The sequence below is a fragment of the Poecilia formosa genome, unplaced genomic scaffold, assembly GCF_000485575.1.
Source record: "Poecilia formosa unplaced genomic scaffold, Poecilia_formosa-5.1.2 Scaffold66, whole genome shotgun sequence".
In the NCBI taxonomy this organism is placed as follows: Eukaryota; Metazoa; Chordata; class Actinopteri; order Cyprinodontiformes; family Poeciliidae; genus Poecilia; species Poecilia formosa.
The window spans coordinates 781,344-807,158 of NW_006800005.1; the positions used below are offsets into that span (position 1 = coordinate 781,344).

Below are 25,815 nucleotides of genomic sequence, written 5' to 3' on the forward strand. Positions count from 1 at the left end.
GGTTCAAAAGGTTTTTTAACATACCAACACAGAAACATACAAGGAAATTATAGGTATCTCTGCAAATATGTAAATATTGTCCACCACAACTCCTAAAATATTCACTCGTATCATTTTTTTGACAAAAGAATCACTTTTGGCAAAACAATGACGTAGGCCATTGCTCTACGAAGGCGACGGTATGCATTTATGTACGTACCGTACACAGACACATGCCAACAGACACAAAAACGTACATATGAGAAAAGTGTTTTCCAGTTGTGCATGACAAATGGCCCTGCATTCATCACGTGGAGTTCTCCGACAGCGGACAAAAGTGTGTTTTGTGTTTACTCTGAGGACTCGGTGTCAGGCTCAGCCACCCCTGACCGATACCATGAGCTCATCAGGTCTCTCTGTGGTTTTCGGCTCGGTGCAACAGCTGCCAGAGTTCAGGCAGCCAGCTTCCCTTTCTGCACCGTACAACCAATATGACTAATCAGAGACTCCTGGAGGTGAAGTGATTGTGCTTCAGAGCTCTTTATTGGGCCCAGATGCAGCAGAAAACAGACCTTTGTTCACTGACACAGTCCAAAGAGTCATTGTTAGAGAGGTGGAGACTTTTCCTTGTGGCTTTTCAGCTAAGAAAGTTCATGAAAATCAAATGAAATAGACCCAGTATGGGACTGCGTGTACCAAATGGGACACGCCTGTTTAGCCGCTGATGTGATAATTCCTGCCTTCAGCTCCGACTCGAGGCCCGGTACCCAACCCTCCCGCTCTTCTTCTGGTGGTTTAGGCAAAGCGGGGGGATGGTGGGTGGAAATGGACTGTTTCCCGACAAACGGTCATAACCAAACAGCAATTTACTTGTCATAGCCGAGCACGTCAGCGAGCTAACGTGGGCTGGACGGGGCGGAGAGGGGAAAATAGCAGGAAGGAGTCAATTGAGGAACTCGGGCTAAAGGGAGATGGCCCCTCGGTCTCAGCTAGCGGTCAGGTGCAGCAGCCCTATCAGACAGCTCGCCCTTTGTGCACAGGCAGACACAATCAGCGCCGGGTCACTCGATACTGTCATTTCCATGTTTGCCTACCTTGTGGGACAATCATTCTAAATTCCCAACTAATTCCTGATCTTTCAATTAAACTAATTGCTTTCATCCGAGGAGACCTGAACTCTGCACCTGCCTCTGTCCAGCGTGGTTTAAGCTGATTCCCAAACTCGCTGAAAACGAAAAAGACGTAACCGACTGCAGAGAGAAAGGCGTGTTAGTTTGAGCTGCAAGGAGTTATGGGCGGTACAATCTTTTTTGCAAGAATCCCACGGCCTCTGAGATACATTTACCGTCCTACGCAACGCAACATGACATTCTGTCTGGCTGCAATGCCTCTGATTTCATTTTTGACATGCGAAGCACAACAAAAGTCTGCCTAGAAGTGGAAGCGGAGTGAAGCTTTTATCAGCCTGCTGATCCTGAATGTCCTCCTCTGTTCCTCCAGCGCCGTAAAGCGTGTCAACATGATCCTCTTGTAGGTGGCGGCTGAAATAACACGGAACCCGTTCCGATTCCAGCTTGGAATAACACGAGGAGGGGACGGACGTCTGTGATTGACGGGCAGTAAAAGAAAAAAAAAGAGAAAAAGGGAGGGAAATTTGACCCCAGGAGTCATTTGCTTCCAATCATGTGAAATGGCATCCCGAAACAGGAGAGAGGCTCTGCGTCGAGCGTAGACATGTAAATATACTGCCCATTCATTAGATTAGCATGCATGACACACACAGAGGCGCAGCACAAACACGCCGCGTGTCGGTTGTCGTCTGCAGGACTCCACCGTGCTGCACCCGCCGCGCTCGGCGCCCTGCAGCTCGTCCCTCCGCACAGTCTGGACGCTGTTTTCTCTGCAAACTCAATAAAATCCGGTTGTTTATCAGGCCAGATTATGAGACGTGACTGAGTGCAGCTGTCAAACAAAAAACAACAAAAAAAAAATTGGAAGTGAAACCAGCTGTGTCTGAAATTGAATTTCACTCAGAGTCCAATGTGAAAAGCAAGAGCAGTTTAACAGTTATTAAGCGTTCTCCGCTAGTCGGTCAAAAATTCAGAGAGCTGATTTCACACTTGATTATAAGTTCTTTTAAAAAGGATATGAAGCTGTAAAATTGAAGATATTTGGGTTTTACTGTCTGAATTGTCAAAGAACTTTGTAAAAAGCCTCGCAAAAGTATAATAATCTGCGAATTTTATCACCTTTTGTGAGAACCACAAACTTCCATGTGCTTTATTAGGATTCTTTTGCAATAGACAATTGTTATTTTTGCAAGGTAAGCTTCAGTCTCAAGTGTGACTTATTTTCCCAAAATAAACTCTAATTAGTTTCCATGTCTTTGCTGACAAAAATCATCCACAGCATGATGAAGCCACCACCGTGTTTTACAGTGTTAAAACTTCAGGGGTAGTTTTCCTCCAGAACATTATCTGTGTTGGTCATCAGTTTTAGTCTAATGTTCAAGAGCAAGTGGCTCTTTAGACTTTCAATGACTCTTAATAATTGGACTAAAACAGTGCAGAAACAACAATTTCTTTTAAAATATAAGCATATAATGCAGATGTTAGTTGTTTTTTTTTGTATGGGATAAAATCTATGTTCTATTTCCACCACAGAATGACTCAAGTATCAGTAATAAATATTTGCTTTTTTGTTTGTTAGAATGAGTTTCCTAAAACATCAACATCCCATCGAAGAAAATGTATCAGTCCTCTTTTTGTAAATATTTTCCTTTGTTTTAAAACCTTTTTTTAAAAAGCAGAAATAAAGTGGTGTTTTATAACAAAAAAATGACCACAAATTTTCTATTGTATATATTTATTAAAAGTCTTTAAGCAAAAACGGCTCTGTGGTTGTAAGGTCTCAGACTCTTGGTGAAATCTAAGGGGAAACTTTCTTTCAGCTCTAAGAAACGTTAAATTGGGCGTTCAAAGACTTTGTGACCGACACTCTTCCGATATGTGCAGCGGTCACTGCAACTCCTCCATCCACTCATTGGCTGCTTCTCTTGTGATTAATGAAAGCTTTTTCTTGACGGAGCCTTTTGAAATATGAAACAGATTTGCTTTGAGCAGTACTCTGTGAGATGACAACAGCTTAGAGCATTGTTTTATGACCTATTTTAATAACGACCAGTCTGGCTTGTTTAGGGCGCTGACGCAAAGGGAGCTGAATACAAATGCAGGCCACACTTTTCAGATTTATAAAAACCGTTTACACTCTTGCATTATTTATCCTCCACTTCATAGCTTAAATTTCAACTTTAATTGAGGAACGGTTCGTTAATACTTTGGCGAGGCGCTCAGTGTATTTACAAACGTCCTGGTCTCCTGGAAAGAGAGGAGAGATGAGTGTGTTTCCGTGTGTTTGTACACATGAAAACGTGTGTGTTGTCGGGTTTCCTGTAAGTGAGCGATCCATCCGGCCCTCAAACCAACGCCATTCATCAGACGACGTGCTAATCGCCCCAGCAGCTCTGTGACTCCCAGTTCTGACGTCAACACACGCAGTTTCCATGTCTTTTCCTTCGCTTCCCAGACAGTCAACAACAGCCTCACCCTGCCCGCGTACACACGTATGTCTTCTCCACACGTTCCTTTTTCTCCCTCCATACTCCTCTGCATATTTGTTTATTTTTAAAATATGTACAAAAAAAAAATACAACATGAACCATAATGTCAAAACTGTTTTTATATAGTCAAGAGAGTGGATGAAAGCATAAACTTATCAATATGCCCATTTTAATCTATATATCAAACCCATGTTTCATAGTTAGCATATGAAATCAGCGTAGCATCTACTTAATCTTAATTATAGTGGATGAGCAATCATTAAACAACAAAACCAGCACCAACAACAATTGAATAATAATCTCATATTTTACATCCAGCAATACTCATCTGTTTGTTTGTGTGTGTTGTGAACAGTTTTGGACATTGTCTAAGTTCAATATTCAATTCATTCCACAGTTTGACTCCATTTTTCTCTAGAAGTCCTAAATATTTAATCAGTGACTTCGTCCTGAACTTACACATTTACTTCTTAGTCTTAAAACTGTTATTTTTTTTTTCATGTTTTCAGGTAACTGTTCATTCTTAGCTTTGTAAAATATTAGAGCTGTCTATAATCTCACGTCAATGAATTTTAATCATTTAGATTATATAATGTGTTTGTACTTTCTAAGTTATCGATTAATTGTATTGTTCTTTGTAGTGTTGTAAATGCCTCAAGAGGAGTTGCCCCAGATATTTCCACAACTTAAATAAAACCATTTAGACTGCAGTCTGCACTGTAAAACAACAACAAACCGTCTCTAATTTCCGATAAAATACCGGCTGCTGCGGTGTCCAGAATTTCACCGTATAAAAACGGTAAACATCTGCCGGTATTTTACCGTAAATTAGAGATTTTGTTTGTTTTACCGTGTGGTTTAGACAACGCAATCCAGCGTTTCTTGTTGAGCTGAGATTACACTGATCAATGGAGCTGTGCGTTTCAGCGGCTGGTTGAAGGCTGTCAGCACCCACCTCATGACCAACAAACACAACGCACACTCTGACCCGGGGCTGTCCATCACCTGCAGCAGCCCGTCCGAACCGAACTCGACTTTTCATGCAGGTGTGCGTTTCAATCCGCGCATGAGGGCGACCGACACCAAAAAGACGCTGGCACTGGTTTTGTTTAGGACGAACCTATAAATCAGCGCTTTCTGGAACAAGAGATGCGAGATATTCTTTTCCTCTTTGCCCCTATCTCTTGTCAGGGCGGATGGATCGCCCTCCCCTGTTTTCGCTTCCTGTGTATGACAGGTTATCACTCCTCCGAGGAGAGCGGAGGATAAGAAAGGAGAGTTGGGAGGGGGGATGATTGAGTGATGCGCCGTGGCCGATGTATCGGATGGCAGACGGAGGGATGGAGTGATGGAGGAGCAGGAGGAGGGAGGAGGGAGGAAAGAGTGATTTAGCGCAGACCTGCACTCTGCGCTCTTCTTATCCCTGCCTCGGTGCTTTCATGTCTCAACCCCGGGTCAGATCCGCCCGCTGCCCCAGATGGTGCTGTCTGTCTGCGCTGCCCTCTACAGGATGTACCCCTCTCACCCCCACGGCTGCACATCTATACTCGTTTAATTGATTTCAGGGGAGAGAGAGAGAGAGAGAGAGAGAGAGAGAGAGAGAGAGAGAGAGAGAGAGAGAGAGCCCTCTTCCCCCACCCAGTGTTTCGACACACACACACGCAGACAGCTTGCCAACAGCCAGTGCCCCCGGTGCGCACACACGTACACGCGGCTGACGCTGTGCGCTGTCAACGCTAATTCAATTTGAGACGCGGGAGTGTGACTAAACTGCAGACCCGCAGAGCGTTTTGCCATATGCACCCCACACACGCTCACAACACGTCACTGTTCACCCTGACACGCACTGCTGCTGCCAAGAGCATTCACTCGACGTCCGCCTTCGCGGAGCAGATTAACTTGATTGACATCACATTCTTGATCCACTGACTTGACGTTTGATATTTTTAACAGAGGTGCATTTCTGAGGTCGGACGCTGATGTTGGACAAGAACTGCTAATCCATCTCAAAGATGTTCTATCTGGTAGAGGTCATGACGCAGGGCGCCAAGCTGAGGAACTTGCTTTGTGCATTGGTGTGCGCCAACCAACGCCACAGTGTTACCATAAAGTTTGGAGCAACAAATGTTCCTAGCTGTAGCTATGCCCAACTCCTAAAAACAGTCCAACACGACAACCTGCACATGAAAGTGTCTGGGAATCTCTACCCTGGCCAAGGCCTTCCAATGCAGTTTCTTTGTATTTTTGTGTTTTTATAACGTAGAGCACTTTGAAATGCCTGAATCATGAAATGTGCAATGCAAATGCAATCTGACTGATTGATTGATTGATTGATTGATTGTTTTAGAATTGTAGGTTTAGAAATGGTAGCAGAGGAAGTGAACTTTTCAATCTGTCTTTGCTACACTTCTAAATATTGGTCGTTTGGATCGGCATTTCTTTGTTTACAGAGCAGGCGATATCTGGTAAGCTTCATAGCGTCAAACTGGCACATTAGCGATTGGTTAAAATTTAGAACCTCAAAAGAATCCACGCCTCTAAAAAGCACGTTTTTCTCAGTAGCCAAGACCCCATGTAGGAAGCAATGCGTAGAACAAGGGACTGGTTTCTACCAGGCGAGGCAAACCCAGACTCGTCTCTTGGGCTTCCAGGTAGATTCTACTTTCAAATCATCTTTTCATTTTGTGATTTACAGGTGTTTTTGTTCCTAATGCCAGGGGATCAACCGAAAGGTCCCAACAATCATCCCACCGATAATACACCCCTGATCTTTACTGTTTATTTGTGTTTCTAGGTTCACTCTGCACACCGTGTGACGGTACGAAAACATTTTGAAAGCCGAGAGTCCAAAACACGCAACTAATTCCACAGAAAGCCACAGAAAGCCAGGGTGAAACTAATTCACCGATTTGTGACCGAAGCAAGATGTGTTAAGGAAGCAACAAGTAACAAAAAACACTTCAGAAAATAAACAAGTAAGCAGTTATGACTGGAAATCTGACAAAAAATGTCAACATGAGCAAGAATAAAGAAAACGAAACACTCAGACTGAGGTTGGAGCAAGAGATTAAACTAGAGTGATTAACTACGACAGCTTTTGAAAAGATTATAACGCAGTCCGTCCTGATGGATTTTAGATATCTTAGAAAAGTTATAAAATGTGCCTCTTGAAAGACATAACCGTTAAGCAGGAGTAAAATTGTCATGAGTAACACACACAAAAACGTGAAAACATCAGCAGGCATGGAAATAATCGACACATTTCAACATATTGTGCTTCACTTGCAGAGTTACTGAACAGATCAACTTCATTGTTAAATTATTTCATATGACGGCTATCTGGACGGTTGAAGTGAAGCTCCTCCAGAGCGGTTTTCTGCTCCGATCTGAACGTTGTCGTCTGTTTGAACATATTTCCCCGCTGTGAACTGATGCAGCCACAGGTTAGATGAAAATGTGAGATTTGTGTCGAGACAAAGACTCAAGCAGTAAGAGAGATGAGCGAGTGAGGGAGGGGTCAGGCTGGACGAGGTTAACAGGGCGAGATCAGGTGTGTGTGTGAATGTGTGTGTGTGAGCAGCAGATTGGTTAAATCTTAATGAAGCGTGCTGTGGAGGGTAAGGATGGACAGGGCCAGCTGTATTCAGGTGTGTGTGTGCATGCGTGTGTGTGTGTGTGTGTGTGTGTGTGCGTGTGTGTGTGTGTGTGTGTGTGTGGGTGTGTGTGTGTGTGTGTGACAGTAAAACTGATTAAAAGCAGCGTTAACACGTCTGACCGGGTACAATGGTCAAGAGGTGAGAGTGTAAACTACAGGGAAGCCTCGGTCTGGAACAATTAGACACACACACACACACACACACACATACACACACACACACCTACACGTACACACAGCAGCATATGGTGACTGAGGGCTGCAGTGATTGGTCACACATGCCCATAGACATGCGAGCAGAACCAATCAGCTGGGCTTCCTGTGTTTGACCTGACCCTTCCTGGCTGGTAATTGAATATTTTTTTTCAGCTGGGAGGCTGAGAGGTGGGAAAGGAGGCAAGCAGCAGCAGGAGGAGAAGAAAATACAACCTCCTAACCTTATCTTATGAAACATTTCCTGCTTTTACGACAAAAATGAGCTCTTTCACCTGAAGATGTCAAAAACTATACAACAATTTAGGAATCTAGTGAAGCGATTAAAATAAATCTGAAATAAATACAATATCATGTGTGAAAACAATGCTATTATTAATTTAAAAAGACAATGTCTCTGATATGTGGCGTCTGAATTTGACTGGATTGTTTTATTGTGAGTTAAACTCTGAATCTAGTTGGTTCTGATCTGGCTGGTTGTGTTGCTCCGACCCGAGACGGCGCCCTCACTGTGACCCCGATCAGGAACGGGCCAGTACCAAGGAATTTGAACCAAAAATTACATCAAACCTTGGGATGAAATCCTTTGTGAACTGACTAAATAAATTAATAAATAGAGTCAAAATAAATTCCAGAAGGTGGAGATGTTGCACATATATTCAATTTAGTTCACACTCAAAAAAAAAAATCCCTAAATACGTTAGAAGCTGCAGGTGTGAGGCACAAAGCTCCACTTTTCAGACATTTCTTAAACTTTTTCCTTCACAGATTAATATGTTTGATTATGGAAATGATCCAAGTTTAATTAAACTAAATTAAATCACAACAAAGTGAAAACTGGTAAGTCAGGTTGTGGCATTTTCTAACACAAGCAAGCTGCAACATTTTATGGCATGTTATTAAAATAGTAATTATTATTATGATTATGACAAAAACACAACAGTGCAATGCTCCACTGTTTAATAGAGGTGGGCCGATTTTATCAATATTATCAGTCAAATCGGTATCAGCACCAGATCGATACTTTAATTTCAGATTCTGTGTTGAAATTTTATTTAATTTCTGTATCGTAGTTTCTCAACTCTAACTTAAAAAAAAAAGATTTTGCTTTTACTTGGTCTCAAATTACATATTTTTACACTTGTGGGAAAAAATGCACATATTTTGTTCTGTTTTTATGTTGTTTCTGCTTATTATTTTAACACGCTATTGATATATTTTATATGTATAAATTCGATCTAAAGTTCTGTAACAAGAAGGACTACAAAACCATCAAAAGGTCAGAAGTTTGGTGATACAGAAAATTTAAATAACAAAAAGTATCAGTATCGTTATTAGTATTGTTATTGGCAATACAGCCCATGTATTTACGTTTTATTGGATCGTTACCAAAATATGAAGCATTGGAACTTTAATTGGACCTTTAAAGACCATGACTAAATAAAAATGTGTCTTCTTGGAGTCTAGCTGTGCACAGCACGATCCAAATACGAAGCAAAAATGATTACAGCTTACAGAGAAAAGAATCTCTCTTCATTTAAAAAAAAGCATTTTCTTTTAAAACTTCCAGTAAACAAAACTTCAATTTTCACAAAATTAAAAAAGTTTTAAACTCCTCTGAAATACCAGCACATCGATGGAAACATCTCAGAATAATTTGTCGATTGCATTTCTAATCGTTTTTGCCAAATTTACAATTTGTTACAACTGGTATTTGATATCATAATAACAAAAAAACAGCAACTTTTAGGTATTTAGAATATTAGGTTTGCATTTTCTTCCAACTGCTAAACTGCAGACACGTGAAATATCACAAACTATCACGATTTAGCTGTAAGTTTTTTTATGAATCAGTTATTATTCTGTGTGATGGAACAACTTTTTTCCTCCAGATTAGAGCGAGCACAGCGCCGGAACCAGCGGCCCGACGGATCACTCCTGTCATCGAGAACCGCTCCTTCAGGAGGCGTTAAAAGGAGCTACAGCGAGAGCCTCCTGGCATCTACACCTGGATGACACACACATACACAAAAAAACAGTGTTTGTTTTTTTTTTTTACTCATCCAGAAGCAGCCTCTGTGCACATCTGGCGAAAACATCCCCGGCACATGAGCTGGGGATGAACGGAGCAGACGGAGAAATGGACTCTGACAGACTCCCCTCGCTTTAATCACGCTGAAACCCGAGAAGAAAGCCACAAAGGGTTAAAACAGACTCAAAACAACGAGCATCAAATACATTCTGTGGCTCTTACAGCAAAAAAAAAAAAAAAAAAAGAAAAGAAAAAGAAAAAGGAGGGACGGGGAATTTTAATTTCATGTGATTTCAACTAAAGGCAGAAATGACTGACAGCTGTCGGATCACCGAAGGTCAGCTGCAGACAGGAACGGCTGAGGACTTACACCGAGGACGTAAACTCATCAAAGTTTCGAGTAATGAGCCAATTGGAGGCCCGTGTCAGCCTGATGATGATTGTGGATGCAGTTAAGTGTGCGCTGATGATGATTGGGTGGGACACAAACAGGGTCAGAGGTGAACGGGCGTCACTCAGGAGAAACTCGGCTGCTGCCGGAGTCCAAGTGCACAGATAGCCGTGCGCTTGGACGGCACCTGTAATCGCTCGCAGCTGAGACACGCTGCAGTGTGTGTGTGTGTGTGTGTGTTTGTGTGTGTGTAATGGGGCGCTGGCATGCGAGCAGCAGAAGGCCACTTCCTCTTCAGGTGACACCTTTGACCTCTCATCTGTTCCTTGTTGGAGGAGGCAAAGAGGAGGAGGGAAAAGGATGGAAAAAGAGGATGGAGAGCAGCTTTAAATGTATTTAAATTAATAAATAAGTGACATAACCAGACCCTCATACTTCCACCATCAAATCTGACTCTAACTAAGATGGCCTCCTGAAATCCTGACTCAGGATTTTGTTTGAACAAACAAAATGTTTGTTTGTTCGTTCAGATGGAACAGAACAAACAAAAGGTTTCGCCAAACGTTTCCCAGGTGGTGACCGTCGGCTTCGGTTACGGCCTTGGAAGTCTCCAGTGGCGGCCATCTTTGCTCAGTCTCTTTCTTCCAGTGGAGAAATGAACACTGACCTGGCGGCTGCAGTTGTTCTGTTTTCTTTTGTTATGATGTCCTGACTCAGCCGTCGATGCTCTCCGAGGCTCATGTTTGTCATGTCTCCTTTCCGTAGAAGCTTCACCGTATTTTTTTTGTTCCATATTTTCCAGAATAAAATTGAGACAGCGGAGATCCAAAGCCTTAGAGATGACTCTGTAGCCGTCTTCAGGCAGACAGATATCAATATTCTCATCTGTTATTTCATTTCCTTGCACTCGGTCATGATACGATGCTTTTTCATACCTCTTATCCCACTTCATGCTATCAGACGGGTTCTAATTCTACCCGGGTCCGGCTAGCAAAACCAGACTCCTCCGTCAAACAGAATGTGGCTAATCACACTCAACGGACTATTTCTCAGTGGAGGTGGGTTACTGTTTACATTTGTTGTTACATTTGGAGCTTTGGGAATAAACTAAAGTGGCAACTTAACTTGGTTTATAAGTGAAATCTTTATAGGACAACTAATGAAAAAAAAAAACCCTGACACACTGGTTATAGTAGTAGAGTCACAGTAAGAAGCATAGAGGATCATCAGAAGTCTTCATATCCTAAAGGAAACATGGTGCAGGAAATGAATAAATAAAATTTAAAAACCTAAAAATATAAATGCATTTCAAAAAGGTCACTTGCATTTTGTACATACCTGATAATCCACTAAGAATGAGGCATCAGCTGTTCACAGTGCAGCTAATTTTCCCCCACACTCATCCATGTATCGCTTGGAACAACAAAAGTCTTTTGTGACAAAATTAAAAGTATTATGTATTATTATTATTGTAATAATGTAAAGTGTTATTATGAAGCTGTGCAGTAAGAAGCAGGACTGTAATCATCCTCTTACCGTGCTCACCGTTGTTTCCTCACAGGAGGACAAAGAACAGAGTGTGTAGGCACATTGCTCTGTTTGCTATTTCGATTCTTTTCTTGTTTTTTTTTTTTTGTTTTGTTTTTTTTTGCTTGTATTTCCGCTGGAGTTCTTCTTTCACTTGCGTTTCCTTTCATTTATTCATCCGCCTCCTTTTCCACTGCGTCTCTACGACGCTTGGTCTCTCACCTTAGACAGTCTCTTGGAAAGCTCCTCCTGGTTAACAGAATTAAAACAAAGCACTTTAAAAAAAAATATCCTGGTTCATAAATTTAAAGCGAGGATGATTACACACTCCTCTCACCCTCCAGCAAAGATTATTGAGTGTTAGCTGCAGAAAAACCACTGAAAGTCCCCACAGGATTACTAATGACTGGAGCTTAAGAAAAGCTGGAGCTCGAAAGCCTCTGCGCTGCGTTCACGCTCCTGTTGCCACCGAATGTGGAGCGGAGCTAAATGTGATCAAAAAACCCCAGAATGAGATGCTTGTTCCTTTTTCAAGGAATTAAACCAAACTGAACGCTGTGAAAACATTCAGCCTTTTCTCTTACTGCAAAAAGTGTAAAATATGCTTTTGTAACATATTTACCACCAGAGTAAACATGTTATTCCAAGGGCAAACTAAGGCATTGCTTAGGTCCGCCAGGCCAGCAGGGGCGCTCTTTAAATTCTTCTACGGCATTCATCTGTTCTTGTTTTCAAAAGCTGAGCTGCTGCCATCATTTCTACTGATTTATTAGTTGTGTTTTAATCATTAATCATATTTATTCTAACTTGTTAACGCCATGCAAGAGTATTCACGCCATTTGAACTTAAAAAGTGAAAAAGTGCAATTTGTTGCTTTAAAACCACAAACATCAAAGCTTTTTATGTGATAGATCAACATGAAGTGGCACATTATAAACTTCTAGTTTATAATCTGGTTATAAACTATCTAGTTCATATACTTTGGATCAACATTATTAGATACTTTTTCTTCTTTTGCTCTTTCTTTTGGTTTGTTATTTTGTTTGTATTTCCTTTTAATTAATATAAAGCATTCTGAATTGCCTTGTTGCTGAAAATGTCTTTGCCTTCCACCGGTAAAGAAAAGAGCTTTTCATGTTATATTTTTTAACAAGTAAGAATAAATATGGAACATATCTGTATTCACCCCGCCGGGTCAATAATTTACAGCCAGTGGAACCAGAACTTTTTCATCAATTTTAATGAATTAGTGACTTAAAAAAGCTCCCATATCTTCCTCAAAGCTACTTATAAGTTAGGTTTGTGTTATTTTGACACCACTAGAAAGTAGACTGAAATAACTTGGTAAGATTTTGTGTTTTTGCAGTAATTAACAGCCTTCAGGAGGCAAAGCAGTCAATCTGAATCTGCTGTACCAATGAGCTGATGGGAAACTGCGAACAGGTCTCCTTCAGGACCTTTTCTTCTTCTTGCCAGTCTATCAGAAAAGCCAGACTGTGAAATGTATGAGTAACAGTGGTCCTGTCAGCAGATTCAGCATAAAATCTGCAGCGTTCCTGGCATCACCATGAGTTTCTTCCTGGCTGATTAAAAAGCTGCAGAGATCCAACAAATCCGTTATTATTCAACGTAAAATGAATGGCATTTTATTCAGCAAGTTATGTTTTAACACTACTCCTTTTCATTCAAAACCTGTCTTTATTTTAACATGATATGTTCATCTTAAACTGTAAATGAATTAAGTAAACAAGTAATTTGATAAATATTTAAATTAATGCTCTCAAACTTTGTAGATTTTCATTTGGAAAGTAGAGTAAAACATTATAAAACAGTCGGTTTACTTGTATTTCACAATCACGCTACAGAAACTTTTTTTGGTGTCAATTTCAAACAAAACTTCGGACGGCTACAGAAACTCTGTGCAGCGTGAAAACCCCCGATAAAAAGTTGAAGAAGAAGAAATAATTAGATGTGTTCCCCTTCATGTGGAAGGTCAGCCACAACAGGTCAAGCTGATTATCCATGGAACTGTAACCAAGCGTATTCGTCAAAAGTTGAGTGGAAAGAAGAACTGTGGTGGGAAAAGTTGAGTTACCTGCTCGGCTGAAGCCACAGTGGAAGTCACGGGGGACGTCTGTCCAGGAGGAAGCGCCAAGCTGAGATCCAACCTTAACAGAGACAAACGTGGTTTCACAGGAGGACAAATGTGATAAAATAAACTCCACCTTCACTACAGACGTCTCTAACGTCTCTGTCTTTGTTTAAAATCAGCTACGGACCAACCAAGGACCTTACCCCGCTTCGTCAGCCATCTCTCGCAGAAGCATGTCCACTTCGTTCTGCAGACAAAGAGATCGAATCATGACCCGTCAGCAGTCTGGGAACTAACGGAGGTCGTTACCTGCGGCGTGGTGAGCGTGGACGTGCTGCCCATGGTGTCTTCCATCAGCACCGCCTGCACGTCCATCGTCTCAAAGTTCCTCTCAAACTGGTTCATCAGGGCCGAGATCTGAGCAGAAGGACCAAAGAAACTCAAACTCACGTAGAAGCATGACAAACAGACAGGCTTCAGCTTTTTTCCGATACTGTTGGTAATTATGGCTTACAGTTTATAAAAATCCAAATTATTTGACCGTGTTGTAGCCCAGACAACGTGGAGGCAGAAGGCTGACTCGACAGTTTTCCAGCAGTCACTGACATGCTCCAGAAGCAGGGAAAGCCACTACAGGTCACAGAGGGCTGCGTCCAAGTATATTCATAGAAAAGTTAAGTGGAAGGAAGAAGTGTGGTTGCAAAAACAGGGATAACTGTAGCCTGAAGAGGATTGTCAAGCAAAGTATATTCAAAAATTTGAGGGCAGCTTCATGGACAGAGCCTGGAGCAACAAGTCCTCTTTTCAGATGAAAGTAAACTTTACGTTTCATTTAGAAAAGATGTGGAGAGGCGAAGAATAAACGCCGCTTGAAGGGGGAAGTTCCCACAGTCGGTGATTAGTCAGGGTGCCATGTATGTCATCTGCTTCTTGTCGGTTCTCTGGGTTTTCTAACACTGCCATTTACTAGGACATTTTAGAGCTCTTCATGTTTCCTTTGGCTTAAAATCTTAATGAAGATGCTGGTTTTTATTTCCGGTGGGTCTTGGTACCCGGCCGACGCTGCCACAGATACTAACAGCTGCTTCAGTGATCAAGGTAGCTCTGGACTTGACAGGCCAGCAAAATGGCGGTGATCACCACCATGCCGCACAGACGCAGTATTGAAGGCTATTACGGACAATATTTCTTTTTTTTTTTTTATTGGTCGTGTGTAATGTAATGTTTTATTCTTCTGAGAAACGTTTTATTATCTGTAAGCCATAATAATAAAAAAATTAACAGAAAGAAACACTTCAAATACTGCGTATCTCCGTTTGTGAAAAAGTTATTTAAATTCATTTCACTTTTTAAGCTTTTTTATTTGGATCTCTGCTTACCTTTTCCAAGTTCATGCTTTTCAGAGTCGCATCCATCGATTTAAAAACTGCTGACATGGATTTAGTGACCTGGGTGGGAAATGCACAACACACAATGCTGGTTGTTGAAGACAAAAAAGAAAAAAATCAACACAAATAAGTGCAAATAATAATAATAATAAAAAGGAAAACATGAAAACGATTACTCCTGACGTAACAAACCTAGAAGTGCTGTATCTCTATCTGTCCACTAGGTGTCGCTTTAACTCTTCTACCCAGGCGCCTGATCGCGCTTAGCGCCTCTTATTTTGAAAGCCTCCTTAAAAGCTCCAGGATTACGGATTAATATGATGAAAATGAGCCCAGACTCGGCTGAATGAGGCGCTCTGAATGGTTTTATGACTGATGCTTTCGTGTGCCTGCTTAAGGAGAGGCGGCGATGAGCAGAGCCTCTCGGAGGAGGTGGGCTTCAGCTATACAAGCTCACACCCTCCGACTGTCTCTGCAGACATTATTAAATAGGATCATTTCTATAAAATGGCGCCTCCACCATAGAAAACTTAAATTAAAGCAATTTTGAAAGAGGGCACCTCTCCTAAAGAGCGACGAGCTAATTGCATATGGCCTGAAGCACATCTAATGACATTATGTAATTGCTGTCTTTTTGTATGCCTGTCTGCTAGTCTTTTTTTTATGCTTACTCGGGAAATGGCTTCTTTTTCTGTAAAAAAAAAAAAAAAAAAAAAAGGGCTTCAGAGTAAACACTGAAATCTATACGCTCAGTAAATTGTGAGGTATAAAGAACTCACATCTTAAGATAAGGGCTTTTTGTTATTGCAGGAGGTTTAATTGGTGGTTTATAATTGGGCCTGCATGACTGCTTGTCTCGTGGTTCTATGATGAAGTGGAAACCTGTCTGAAGTTTGTTTCTCACCCAGTTATCCCCGCTTTGTGATAAATAACCGGATTTTTCAGGTATAAATAACGAATGGATGGATGTATTTCTACGAGCGTCTGATTCTTTCGTACGTGGCTGAAGGAGAACTATGAAATATTTTTAAGCAACAACTCTGTTTTCCAGAGAGAGTGTGAGTCACTCTGAAGATACACGGCCTTGGGAAAGTATTCATGTCTATTAAAATTCTTCCGATTTTGTCATCACACAACCACAAACGTCAACGTACGAGATGCAGCAGATACACTTCAGTATTTCACAACATCAAACTAATTTAAATATTAGTCAAAAACAAGGCAAGTAAACACAAAATGCAGTTTTTAAATTAAGATGTCTATTATTAAGATAGGAAAAGATCCAAGCCTACATCACCCTGTGTGAAAAAGTGATTACTAAACTGTTAAAACATAACTTAAAGGGGTAGAATGATGTGTTTTCCAGGCACATGGTGACATTTCATAGGATAATCAAGTAACTATGTTATTTTCAGTTGTCATAAAAACGCAATATACATCAGATACGACTTAAAAGAAATTTTACTTCCTGATTTAGCATCTTGAAATTGGACCTCTCTCTTTAAAAGCTCCTGCTCTTTCTGAAATTCTGCCTTCAGGAAGTCATCACAACATGGCTCCTCTATTCACCCTTTAGCAACGTTTTTACCAGCGTTTTTCTGAGAAGTAGCTCCTATAGTGAGCTCAGCTGATGCTCAATTCCGCCAGCTGTTTGCTAATTGCTGCTGGCTAGTCTGAAGGAGCTGAGTGGGAGAGGGCTGCTCTGGGAGGTGGAAGCCCAAAAACTGCAGCTCTGAAGAGGAGCTCCATCTTCAAGGCAGAGCTAGGTCCAACCAGGCGATTTGCACAGCTGAATGGTTGCCATGGAGACTAAAGGATTTCTCAAAGGAAATGCTCCAGGTGTGTTTATGATGAGGGACTAAAATTATAGCAAGAAGTTCAGCTCATAAAAGTAAATTTTGCATAATACTACCCCTTTAAAAATGTGTATTCATGCAAAACACTATGTCTGACAGGAAACTACATCCTGGACAGATGTTCCCTACTGAGAAAGATGGGGGTGGAAGCACCTCACATACCCATAAATGAATCATCATGGTTGTCAGAGCCAAATTTACAAGGATGTGGACCCCTGAGCTGGAGCCAGTTTTGGTGCCCTTTCTACTAAATTATTTCACATTCCCCCTCCAATACATCAGATGCTCCACAAAAAATGTACTCTATCTTCATAATTTCCAAATAGTTGAGTATTGTTTATATTCATATGCACCTCATATGAACCTCTACGTTTTGCAAAACACGGCCTTCATTTAAAAAAAAAGAAACTAAAAATCTGTGTTGGTCGTGGGATACTGCCCCTGGCCCAGATGGTTGTACTGTGACAAAATCTGAAAACGTTCATGGGTAATGATGAATACTTCAGAAAGACACTACAGGAGTCCCACTACTCTCAAAAAAGATAACATCTGTTTTTGTGTAAAAGAAAAAAAAAAAACCTTATGTAAAACCAGCGCTCATTTGCAAAGAAAACAGAGAAAACCTGGTTCATAGTGACAGCAGTCTGGACCCTAGAGGCCACAGCGTCCACACGGGCACTCATCCTCAGTAAGTTAATGGACTGGTGCTTCTGACGGATGGCGTTCTCTGCATGGATCCTAGCTACCTCCATGTTTCCCCTCTGGATAGCCTAAGAAACAACCAGGCACATTTACTTCCAACAAAGGCTACAGCTGTACTGTAGCCTGTCATCTGTTAGACACAAAACCAACCTTCTTTGCTTTCGCCTTTTCTGCCTTCTCCTCTTTGTCACATTTCTTAGAGTTGTGCTGCAGCTCCTTGGCAGCAATCTTGAGGTTAAACAAGTGTTCTTGTAAAAGCTAGTCAAGGGACAATTTACGACAATATTCCAGTTATAGTGGAAATGATGTTTTTACTGACGCAACAGTGGAACATTTGGTAAATTAAAGCCAGGTCATTGCAGGGGACAGAAGGATGTGTTTCCCCCCCCCCCTTTTCTTTTTGAGAAACTAGTCAAAAATTAACCAGTCATTAAACATCTCGGCAACAACACAGCGAGCGGGCAGCTGTCACTGTTTTCCTTCATCGTTCAATGACGGAGGAGGGGAGAAGTGGGGGAGAAGTTACAAGGAGCGTGTACGGCAGGGCTAGCTAGGGACCAAACACAGTTTATGGTTAGCAACGGTTGCTACAGTGTAAATGTGTGTGTGTTCCGCGGTGGGCGACAAAGTACACAGAAAGGATACTCTCCATGTTCGACATGGTGTGGGTGGCTTTCTGGGACGAGTTAGGTGCTGTTCAAAAAGACAAAGAGTCATTCAGTCAAGCGCTGGCTTGTTTAGATTTTTTTTTTTTTTTTTTTGCAAGTGTAACGGGAGGGTGCACTTGTTCTCACTTCCGCTTTTGTTTATGTTCAACGAAGCGGCAGTTTAATGATAAACAGTAAACCTAAGACTTATGTTTTTTTTGTTTTTTCTTTATAGCTAGCATTAAAAAGAAAAGCAATTATGATGATTTATCGCAAGCTTAAAGTCGTCTTCAGTTAATTTAATCCGTAATATTATTTTGACGTGTAGTTCGGTTTCACATTGATTTGTAAATATTGTTTAATTATGCTAAAGTTTTATTATAGAATAGAATAGAATAAAATAGGACATGCTATATTGATCCCAAAAGGGAAATTGCTTAATTATAATGATTTATAATTTTTTTATTTCATGTATCTGAATTAAATATTTCTCTAATATTTAGTTATTTTGTTTTAGTTTCAGAGATTCCTCCTTTATTGACGTCTCCTCTGTTGTGTATTTTTGTTTTTGTTTTCTTTTTATGCTCTTTATTACATTTTCGCACAGTAAATAGAGCTTTGTCTTACGGACTATATTTTCTAGATTTTATTTCATTTTATTTTTACTTTCCTGATGCCGGGATGCGCTAGAACCGACTAGATCCCAGTACGACGGCTGGAGAACGTTGGGTGAACTATCTTCATTCGCCATTATCTTTGGATGAAATTGCTGCCGCGTCTGCCAACATTTCACCGTCGTCACACATGATCACGATCTGCACGACGTGCTCGCGCCCTCTACGTCACGACTGTTCGAGAAGTGGACAGGCGCGCGTGTCCAAAGTTCTATGGTGTCTAAAAATAGTTTATAACCGGTATCGGTAGGTTGTGGGACATGTCTAGTGACGTCATTAGTGCTTTTTTGTGAGGGAGTAAATTGACCTTTTCTACAAGGCTGCTTTGATGTTTCCGTGCGTGCGTGCGTGCGTGCGTGCGTGTCGACGCGCTCAGTCGTGTTTATTTTACTTTTTCATCCATTATTTTTAATTACGCCTGTGGAGAGAAAGGCTGGCCAAACAGGATTACAAAAGATGTTTGTGTTTGTATGCGTGTGTTTGTGTGCGTGTGTTTGTGTGTGTACTAAAGACATGGGACATAAAATGTGAGTATTAGGAGGCGAAATAAGGATCACTGCCCAGATAGAAAAAGGTTCCAGTGAATGGACGGCGCACTGGCCATCCGAAAAGGGCTGGGGACGGGGCGGTGGGGGATTAGCGCTTTGGTCTGGGGGAGGGAGCAGAATGGATGACTCATACTGTAGACAATCTCCTGGACATTTTGTGTAGACACAGCTTCAGATAGAGGCCCAAAGATGTTCCTCCGAGAGAGAGAGAGAGAGAGAGAGAGAGAAAAGGGGAAGCACATGAGAACTGTTTAAAAATTCAACTCTCTAAAATAAACAGCCAACAGGATTCTGGTGGCAGGATTTTCTTTATTATATGGCTCACCACCCAGGGCGCCAATACTGAAGTGGTCTGCTGCTGAAGATTATAGTTTTATGTTATTCACTGATTTCTATTCTATACTAAATTTATTCACACTTTCAATGTTTTTAAGGAATTTCAATTGCATTTGACTCACTTTAGATGCAAGTTTGAAATATTTAGTTTGGTCCACCTTGAACTGGATTATGCCACACTGAACAGAGATTACTTGATCTATCATATTATGTTCCACACTGTTTACAGATTCCTTAAAAAAACTGTTTTGATTTGTGAATCCTTAACTTCATTTCTGAAATCTAAAATGGCACTTATTCATGAAACAGCCATGTTGTGGTCATATATAATAATGTGGAGGGCATAGATTTGGAGGCAGATTTTAAATATTGGAGCATTACAATAATGTTTAGGTTACATTTTTTTTAAATGGCCACCATCTTAAAATAAAAAAATGGAGGTACATCATAACAAAAGTATTTTACCCAAAACAGAATTTTATAATTTTTTTCTTTTACTTTTTGTATGCAGGCACTTGAAAACATTAACTATCATATTATACATCATCGGTCGAATTGAAAACATTGCCCTCACCTTCAGGTATCCTGAAGTTCCCCAAAGCCCCAGCTCTGAGCAATGGAGTCTCTCACAGCTTAAATGAGAAGATGTTTTAAAAATTTACAGCTCAACCAAGAGTGCGATCGTAAATCCAGCAACTGGAAGAAAAATGAGAAAAGAAGAGCCACTCACTGGTAATTAACGTCGCTCTGTGTGAATTCACACGTTTTTCAATTCAAGCCCCTATTTTGTCCCAACACAATGCAACACATTTCTTTCTGTACTACTTTGTAAATGTAAACAAACAATTTCAAAACCACATACCCATACTAGGATGTATGAGATTACTTTCTATTGCAAACTATTGTTAAGAATTATTATGATAAATGGTCAGAAAATGTCTCAGTTCTGATGCATTTATTTACATATAAATCTCTGAAGACTTTGTGATACACCCTGTTTCCGTTTATTGTATCTCTGATCCATGTTTGGCTAGTTGACTCTTATCAAATCTAGACCCCAAATCAAACCAAAACGCCTCTAAGTGCTGGAATATATTTATTGGAATCAAATTATCAGATTTTCTCACAATAACTTATATTAAAAAAGAATATAAGTTATATATAAGAATATTTAAAAAAAAAACAATTAAAATCTTAAGTTGTCAAAAGGAGTATGAATCATCCACCTGAACTGACTCATGGCTAATAGGATCTCAGTAAATTGCACTAAAAAAGCAAAAAATGAACGTATTCCTTCATTTCAGCCAATCACGCACGTTCCTGTGTTCCAGATGTGACGTGAGAGGTGTTAGCCAAACAGGAAAGGCAGAAGAGTGATGGCCGAAAGCAGGTTCGTTTTTTGTTTTGTTTTGTTTTTTTTAACAAAAAACGGGCAGTTGAATATAAATGCAAAATATGTATTAAGAATCATACACTTATAATAATGCCTAAACAGGTTTATAAAGTTAAACTGTGAAATTATGTTTTAAAAGCACTTAGTGGATTCTTCTTCTTAAATCACTACAGGAACATGTTCACATACAGATATGCGTCATGCTTAATTGTTACAGATATGATNCATCTTAAGATAAGGGCTTTTTGTTATTGCAGGAGGTTTAATTGGTGGTTTATAATTGGGCCTGCATGGCTGCTTGTCTCGTGGTTCTATGATGAAGTGGAAACCTGTCTAAAGTTTGTTTCTCACTCAGTTATCCCCTCTTTGTGATAAATAACCGGATTTTTCAGGTATAAATAACGAATGGATGGATGTATTTCTACGAGCGTCTGATTCTTTCGTACGTGGCTGAAGGAGAACTATGAAATATTTTTAAGCAACAACTCTGTTTTCCAGAGAGAGTGTGAGTCACTCTGAAGATACACGGCCTTGGGAAAGTATTCATGTCTATTAAAATTCTTCCGATTTTGTCATCACACAACCACAAACGTCAACGTACGAGATGCAGCAGATACACTTCAGTATTTCACAACATCAAACTAATTTAAATATTAGTCAAAAACAAGGCAAGTAAACACAAAATGCAGTTTTTAAATTAAGATGTCTATTATTAAGATAGGAAAAGATCCAAGCCTACATCACCCTGTGTGAAAAAGTGATTACTAAACTGTTAAAACATAACTTAAAGGGATAGAATGATGTGTTTTCCAGGCACATGGTGACATTTCATAGGATAATCAAGTAACTATGTTATTTTCAGTTGTCATAAAAACGCAATATACATCAGATACGACTTAAAAGAAATTTTACTTCCTGATTTAGCATCTTGAAATTGGACCTCTCTCTTTAAAAGCTCCTGCTCTTTCTGAAATTCTGCCTTCAGGAAGTCATCACAACATGGCTCCTCTATTCACCCTTTAGCAACGTTTTTACCAGCGTTTTTCTGAGAAGTAGCTCCTATAGTGAGCTCAGCTGATGCTCAATTCCGCCAGCTGTTTGCTAATTGCTGCTGGCTAGTCTGAAGGAGCTGAGTGGGAGAGGGCTGCTCTGGGAGGTGGAAGCCCAAAAACTGCAGCTCTGAAGAGGAGCTCCATCTTCAAGGCAGAGCTAGGTCCAACCAGGCGATTTGCACAGCTGAATGGTTGCCATGGAGACTAAAGGATTTCTCAAAGGAAATGCTCCAGGTGTGTTTATGATGAGGGACTAAAATTATAGCAAGAAGTTCAGCTCATAAAAGTAAATTTTGCATAATACTACCCCTTTAAAAATGTGTATTCATGCAAAACACTATGTCTGACAGGAAACTACATCCTGGACAGATGTTCCCTACTGAGAAAGATGGGGGTGGAAGCACCTCACATACCCATAAATGAATCATCATGGTTGTCAGAGCCAAATTTACAAGGATGTGGACCCCTGAGCTGGAGCCTGTTTTGGTGCCCTTTCTACTAAATTATTTCACATTCCCCCTCCAATACATCAGATGCTCCACAAAAAATGTACTATATCTTCATAATTTCCAAATAGTTGAGTATTGTTTATATTCATATGCACCTCATATGAACCTCTACGTTTTGCAAAACACGGCCTTCATTTAAAAAAAAAGAAACTAAAAATCTGTGTTGGTCGTGGGATACTGCCCCTGGCCCAGATGGTTGTACTGTGACAAAATCTGAAAACGTTCATGGGTAATGATGAATACTTCAGAAAGACACTACAGGAGTCCCACTACTCTCAAAAAAGATAACATCTGTTTTTGTGTAAAAGAAAAAAAAAAAACCTTATGTAAAACCAGCGCTCATTTGCAAAGAAAACAGAGAAAACCTGGTTCATAGTGACAGCAGTCTGGACCCTAGAGGCCACAGCGTCCACACGGGCACTCATCCTCAGTAAGTTAATGGACTGGTGCTTCTGACGGATGGCGTTCTCTGCATGGATCCTAGCTACCTCCATGTTTCCCCTCTGGATAGCCTAAGAAACAACCAGGCACATTTACTTCCAACAAAGGCTACAGCTGTACTGTAGCCTGTCATCTGTTAGACACAAAACCAACCTTCTTTGCTTTCGCCTTTTCTGCTTTCTCCTCTTTGTCACATTTCTTAGAGTTGTGCTGCAGCTCCTTGGCAGCAATCTTGAGGTTAAACAAGTGTTCTTGTAAAAGCTAGTCAAGGGACAGTTTACGACAATATTCCAGTTATAGTGGAAATTATGTTTTTACTGACGCAACAGTGGAACATTTGGTAAATTAAAGCCAGGTCATTGCAGGGGACAGAAGGATGTGTTTCCCCCCCCCCCTTTTCTTTTTGAGAAACTAGTCAAAAATTAACCAAAGTCATTAAACATCTCGGCAACAACACAGCGAGCGGGCAGCTGTCACTGTTTTCCTTCATCGTTCAATGACGGAGGAGGGGAGAAGTGGGGGAGAAGTTACAAGGAGCGTGTACGGCAGGGCTAGCTAGGGACCAAACACAGTTTATGGTTAGCAACGGTTGCTACAGTGTAAATGTGTGTGTGTTCCGCGGTGGGCGACAAAGTACACAGAAAGGATACTCTCCATGTTCGACATGGTGTGGGTGGCTTTCTGGGACGAGTTAGGTGCTGTTCAAAAAGACAAAGAGTCATTCAGTCAAGCGCTGGCTTGTTTAGATTTTTTTTTTTTTTTTTTTGCAAGTGTAACGGGAGGGTGCACTTGTTCTCACTTCCGCTTTTGTTTATGTTCAACGAAGCGGCAGTTTAATGATAAACAGTAAACCTAAGACTTATGTTTTTTTTGTTTTTTCTTTATAGCTAGCATTAAAAAGAAAAGCAATTATGATGATTTATCGCAAGCTTAAAGTCGTCTTCAGTTAATTTAATCCGTAATATTATTTTGACGTGTAGTTCGGTTTCACATTGATTTGTAAATATTGTTTAATTATGCTAAAGTTTTATTATAGAATAGAATAGAATAAAATAGGACATGCTATATTGATCCCAAAATGGAAATTGCTTAATTATAATGATTTATAATTTTTTATTTCATGTATCTGAATTAAATATTTCTCTAATATTTAGCTATTTTGTTTTAGTTTCAGAGATTCCTCCTTTATTGACGTCTCCTCTGTTGTGTATTTTTGGTTTTGTTTTCTTTTTATGCTCTTTATTACATTTTCGCACAGTAAATAGAGCTTTGTCTTACGGACTATATTTTCTAGATTTTATTTCATTTTATTTTTACTTTCCTGATGCCGGGATGCGCTAGAACCGACTAGATCCCAGTACGACGGCTGGAGAACGTTGGGTGAACTATCTTCATTCGCCATTATCTTTGGATGAAATTGCTGCCGCGTCTGCCAACATTTCACCGTCGTCACACATGATCACGATCTGCACGACGTGCTCGCGCCCTCTACGTCACGACTGTTCGAGAAGTGGACAGGCGCGCGTGTCCAAAGTTCTATGGTGTCTAAAAATAGTTTATAACCGGTATCGGTAGGTTGTGGGACATGTCTAGTGACGTCATTAGTGCTTTTTTGTGAGGGAGTAAATTGACCTTTTCTACAAGGCTGCTTTGATGTTTCCGTGCGTGCGTGCGTGCGTGCGTGCGTGTCGACGCGCTCAGTCGTGTTTATTTTACTTTTTCATCCATTATTTTTAATTACGCCTGTGGAGAGAAAGGCTGGCCAAACAGGATTACAAAAGATGTTTGTGTTTGTATGCGTGTGTTTGTGTGCGTGTGTTTGTGTGTGTACTAAAGACATGGGACATAAAATGTGAGTATTAGGAGGCGAAATAAGGATCACTGCCCAGATAGAAAAAGGTTCCAGTGAATGGACGGCGCACTGGCCATCCGAAAAGGGCTGGGGACGGGGCGGTGGGGGATTAGCGCTTTGGTCTGGGGGAGGGAGCAGAATGGATGACTCATACTGTAGACAATCTCCTGGACATTTTGTGTAGACACAGCTTCAGATAGAGGCCCAAAGATGTTCCTCCGAGAGAGAGAGAGAGAGAGAGAGAGAGAAAAGGGGAAGCACATGAGAACTGTTTAAAAATTCAACTCTCTAAAATAAACAGCCAACAGGATTCTGGTGGCAGGATTTTCTTTATTATATGGCTCACCACCCAGGGCGCCAATACTGAAGTGGTCTGCTGCTGAAGATTATAGTTTTATGTTATTCACTGATTTCTATTCTATACTAAATTTATTCACACTTTCAATGTTTTTAAGGAATTTCAATTGCATTTGACTCACTTTAGATGCAAGTTTGAAATATTTAGTTTGGTCCACCTTGAACTGGATTATGCCACACTGAACAGAGATTACTTGATCTATCATATTATGTTCCACACTGTTTACAGATTCCTTAAAAAAACTGTTTTGATTTGTGAATCCTTAACTTCATTTCTGAAATCTAAAATGGCACTTATTCATGAAACAGCCATGTTGTGGTCATATATAATAATGTGGAGGGCATAGATTTGGAGGCAGATTTTAAATATTGGAGCATTACAATAATGTTTAGGTTACATTTTTTTTAAATGGCCACCATCTTAAAATAAAAAAATGGAGGTACGTCATAACAAAAGTATTTTACCCAAAACAGAATTTTATAATTTTTTTCTTTTACTTTTTGTATGCAGGCACTTGAAAACATTAACTATCATATTATACATCATCGGTC

The 25,815-nt window shown here is 40.4% G+C and overlaps 2 protein-coding genes across 2 annotated transcripts; both read right to left on the reverse strand.

Moving 5' to 3' along the window:
* Positions 1 to 11,499: 11,499 nt before the first annotated feature.
* LOC103139900 (charged multivesicular body protein 1b-like) lies at positions 11,500 to 20,061 on the reverse strand. The gene is made up of 9 exons (XM_007554771.2): positions 19,457 to 20,061; positions 18,100 to 18,147; positions 17,605 to 17,702; positions 17,376 to 17,522; positions 14,888 to 14,956; positions 13,818 to 13,925; positions 13,712 to 13,755; positions 13,512 to 13,584; positions 11,500 to 11,665 (listed from the first exon to the last, which is right to left on the reverse strand). Exons 1-9 carry the CDS (start codon positions 19,563 to 19,565, stop codon positions 11,618 to 11,620), a joined length of 744 nt encoding a protein of 247 aa, XP_007554833.1. The 5' UTR covers positions 19,566 to 20,061; the 3' UTR covers positions 11,500 to 11,617.
* A 2,522-nt stretch (positions 20,062 to 22,583) lies between these two features.
* LOC107836548 (charged multivesicular body protein 1b-like) lies at positions 22,584 to 25,668 on the reverse strand. Its single transcript, XM_016672830.1, has 4 exons — positions 25,061 to 25,668; positions 23,705 to 23,752; positions 23,208 to 23,305; positions 22,584 to 23,125 (listed from the first exon to the last, which is right to left on the reverse strand). Exons 1-4 carry the CDS (start codon positions 25,167 to 25,169, stop codon positions 22,889 to 22,891), a joined length of 492 nt encoding a protein of 163 aa, XP_016528316.1. The 5' UTR covers positions 25,170 to 25,668; the 3' UTR covers positions 22,584 to 22,888.
* Positions 25,669 to 25,815: the final 147 nt, after the last annotated feature.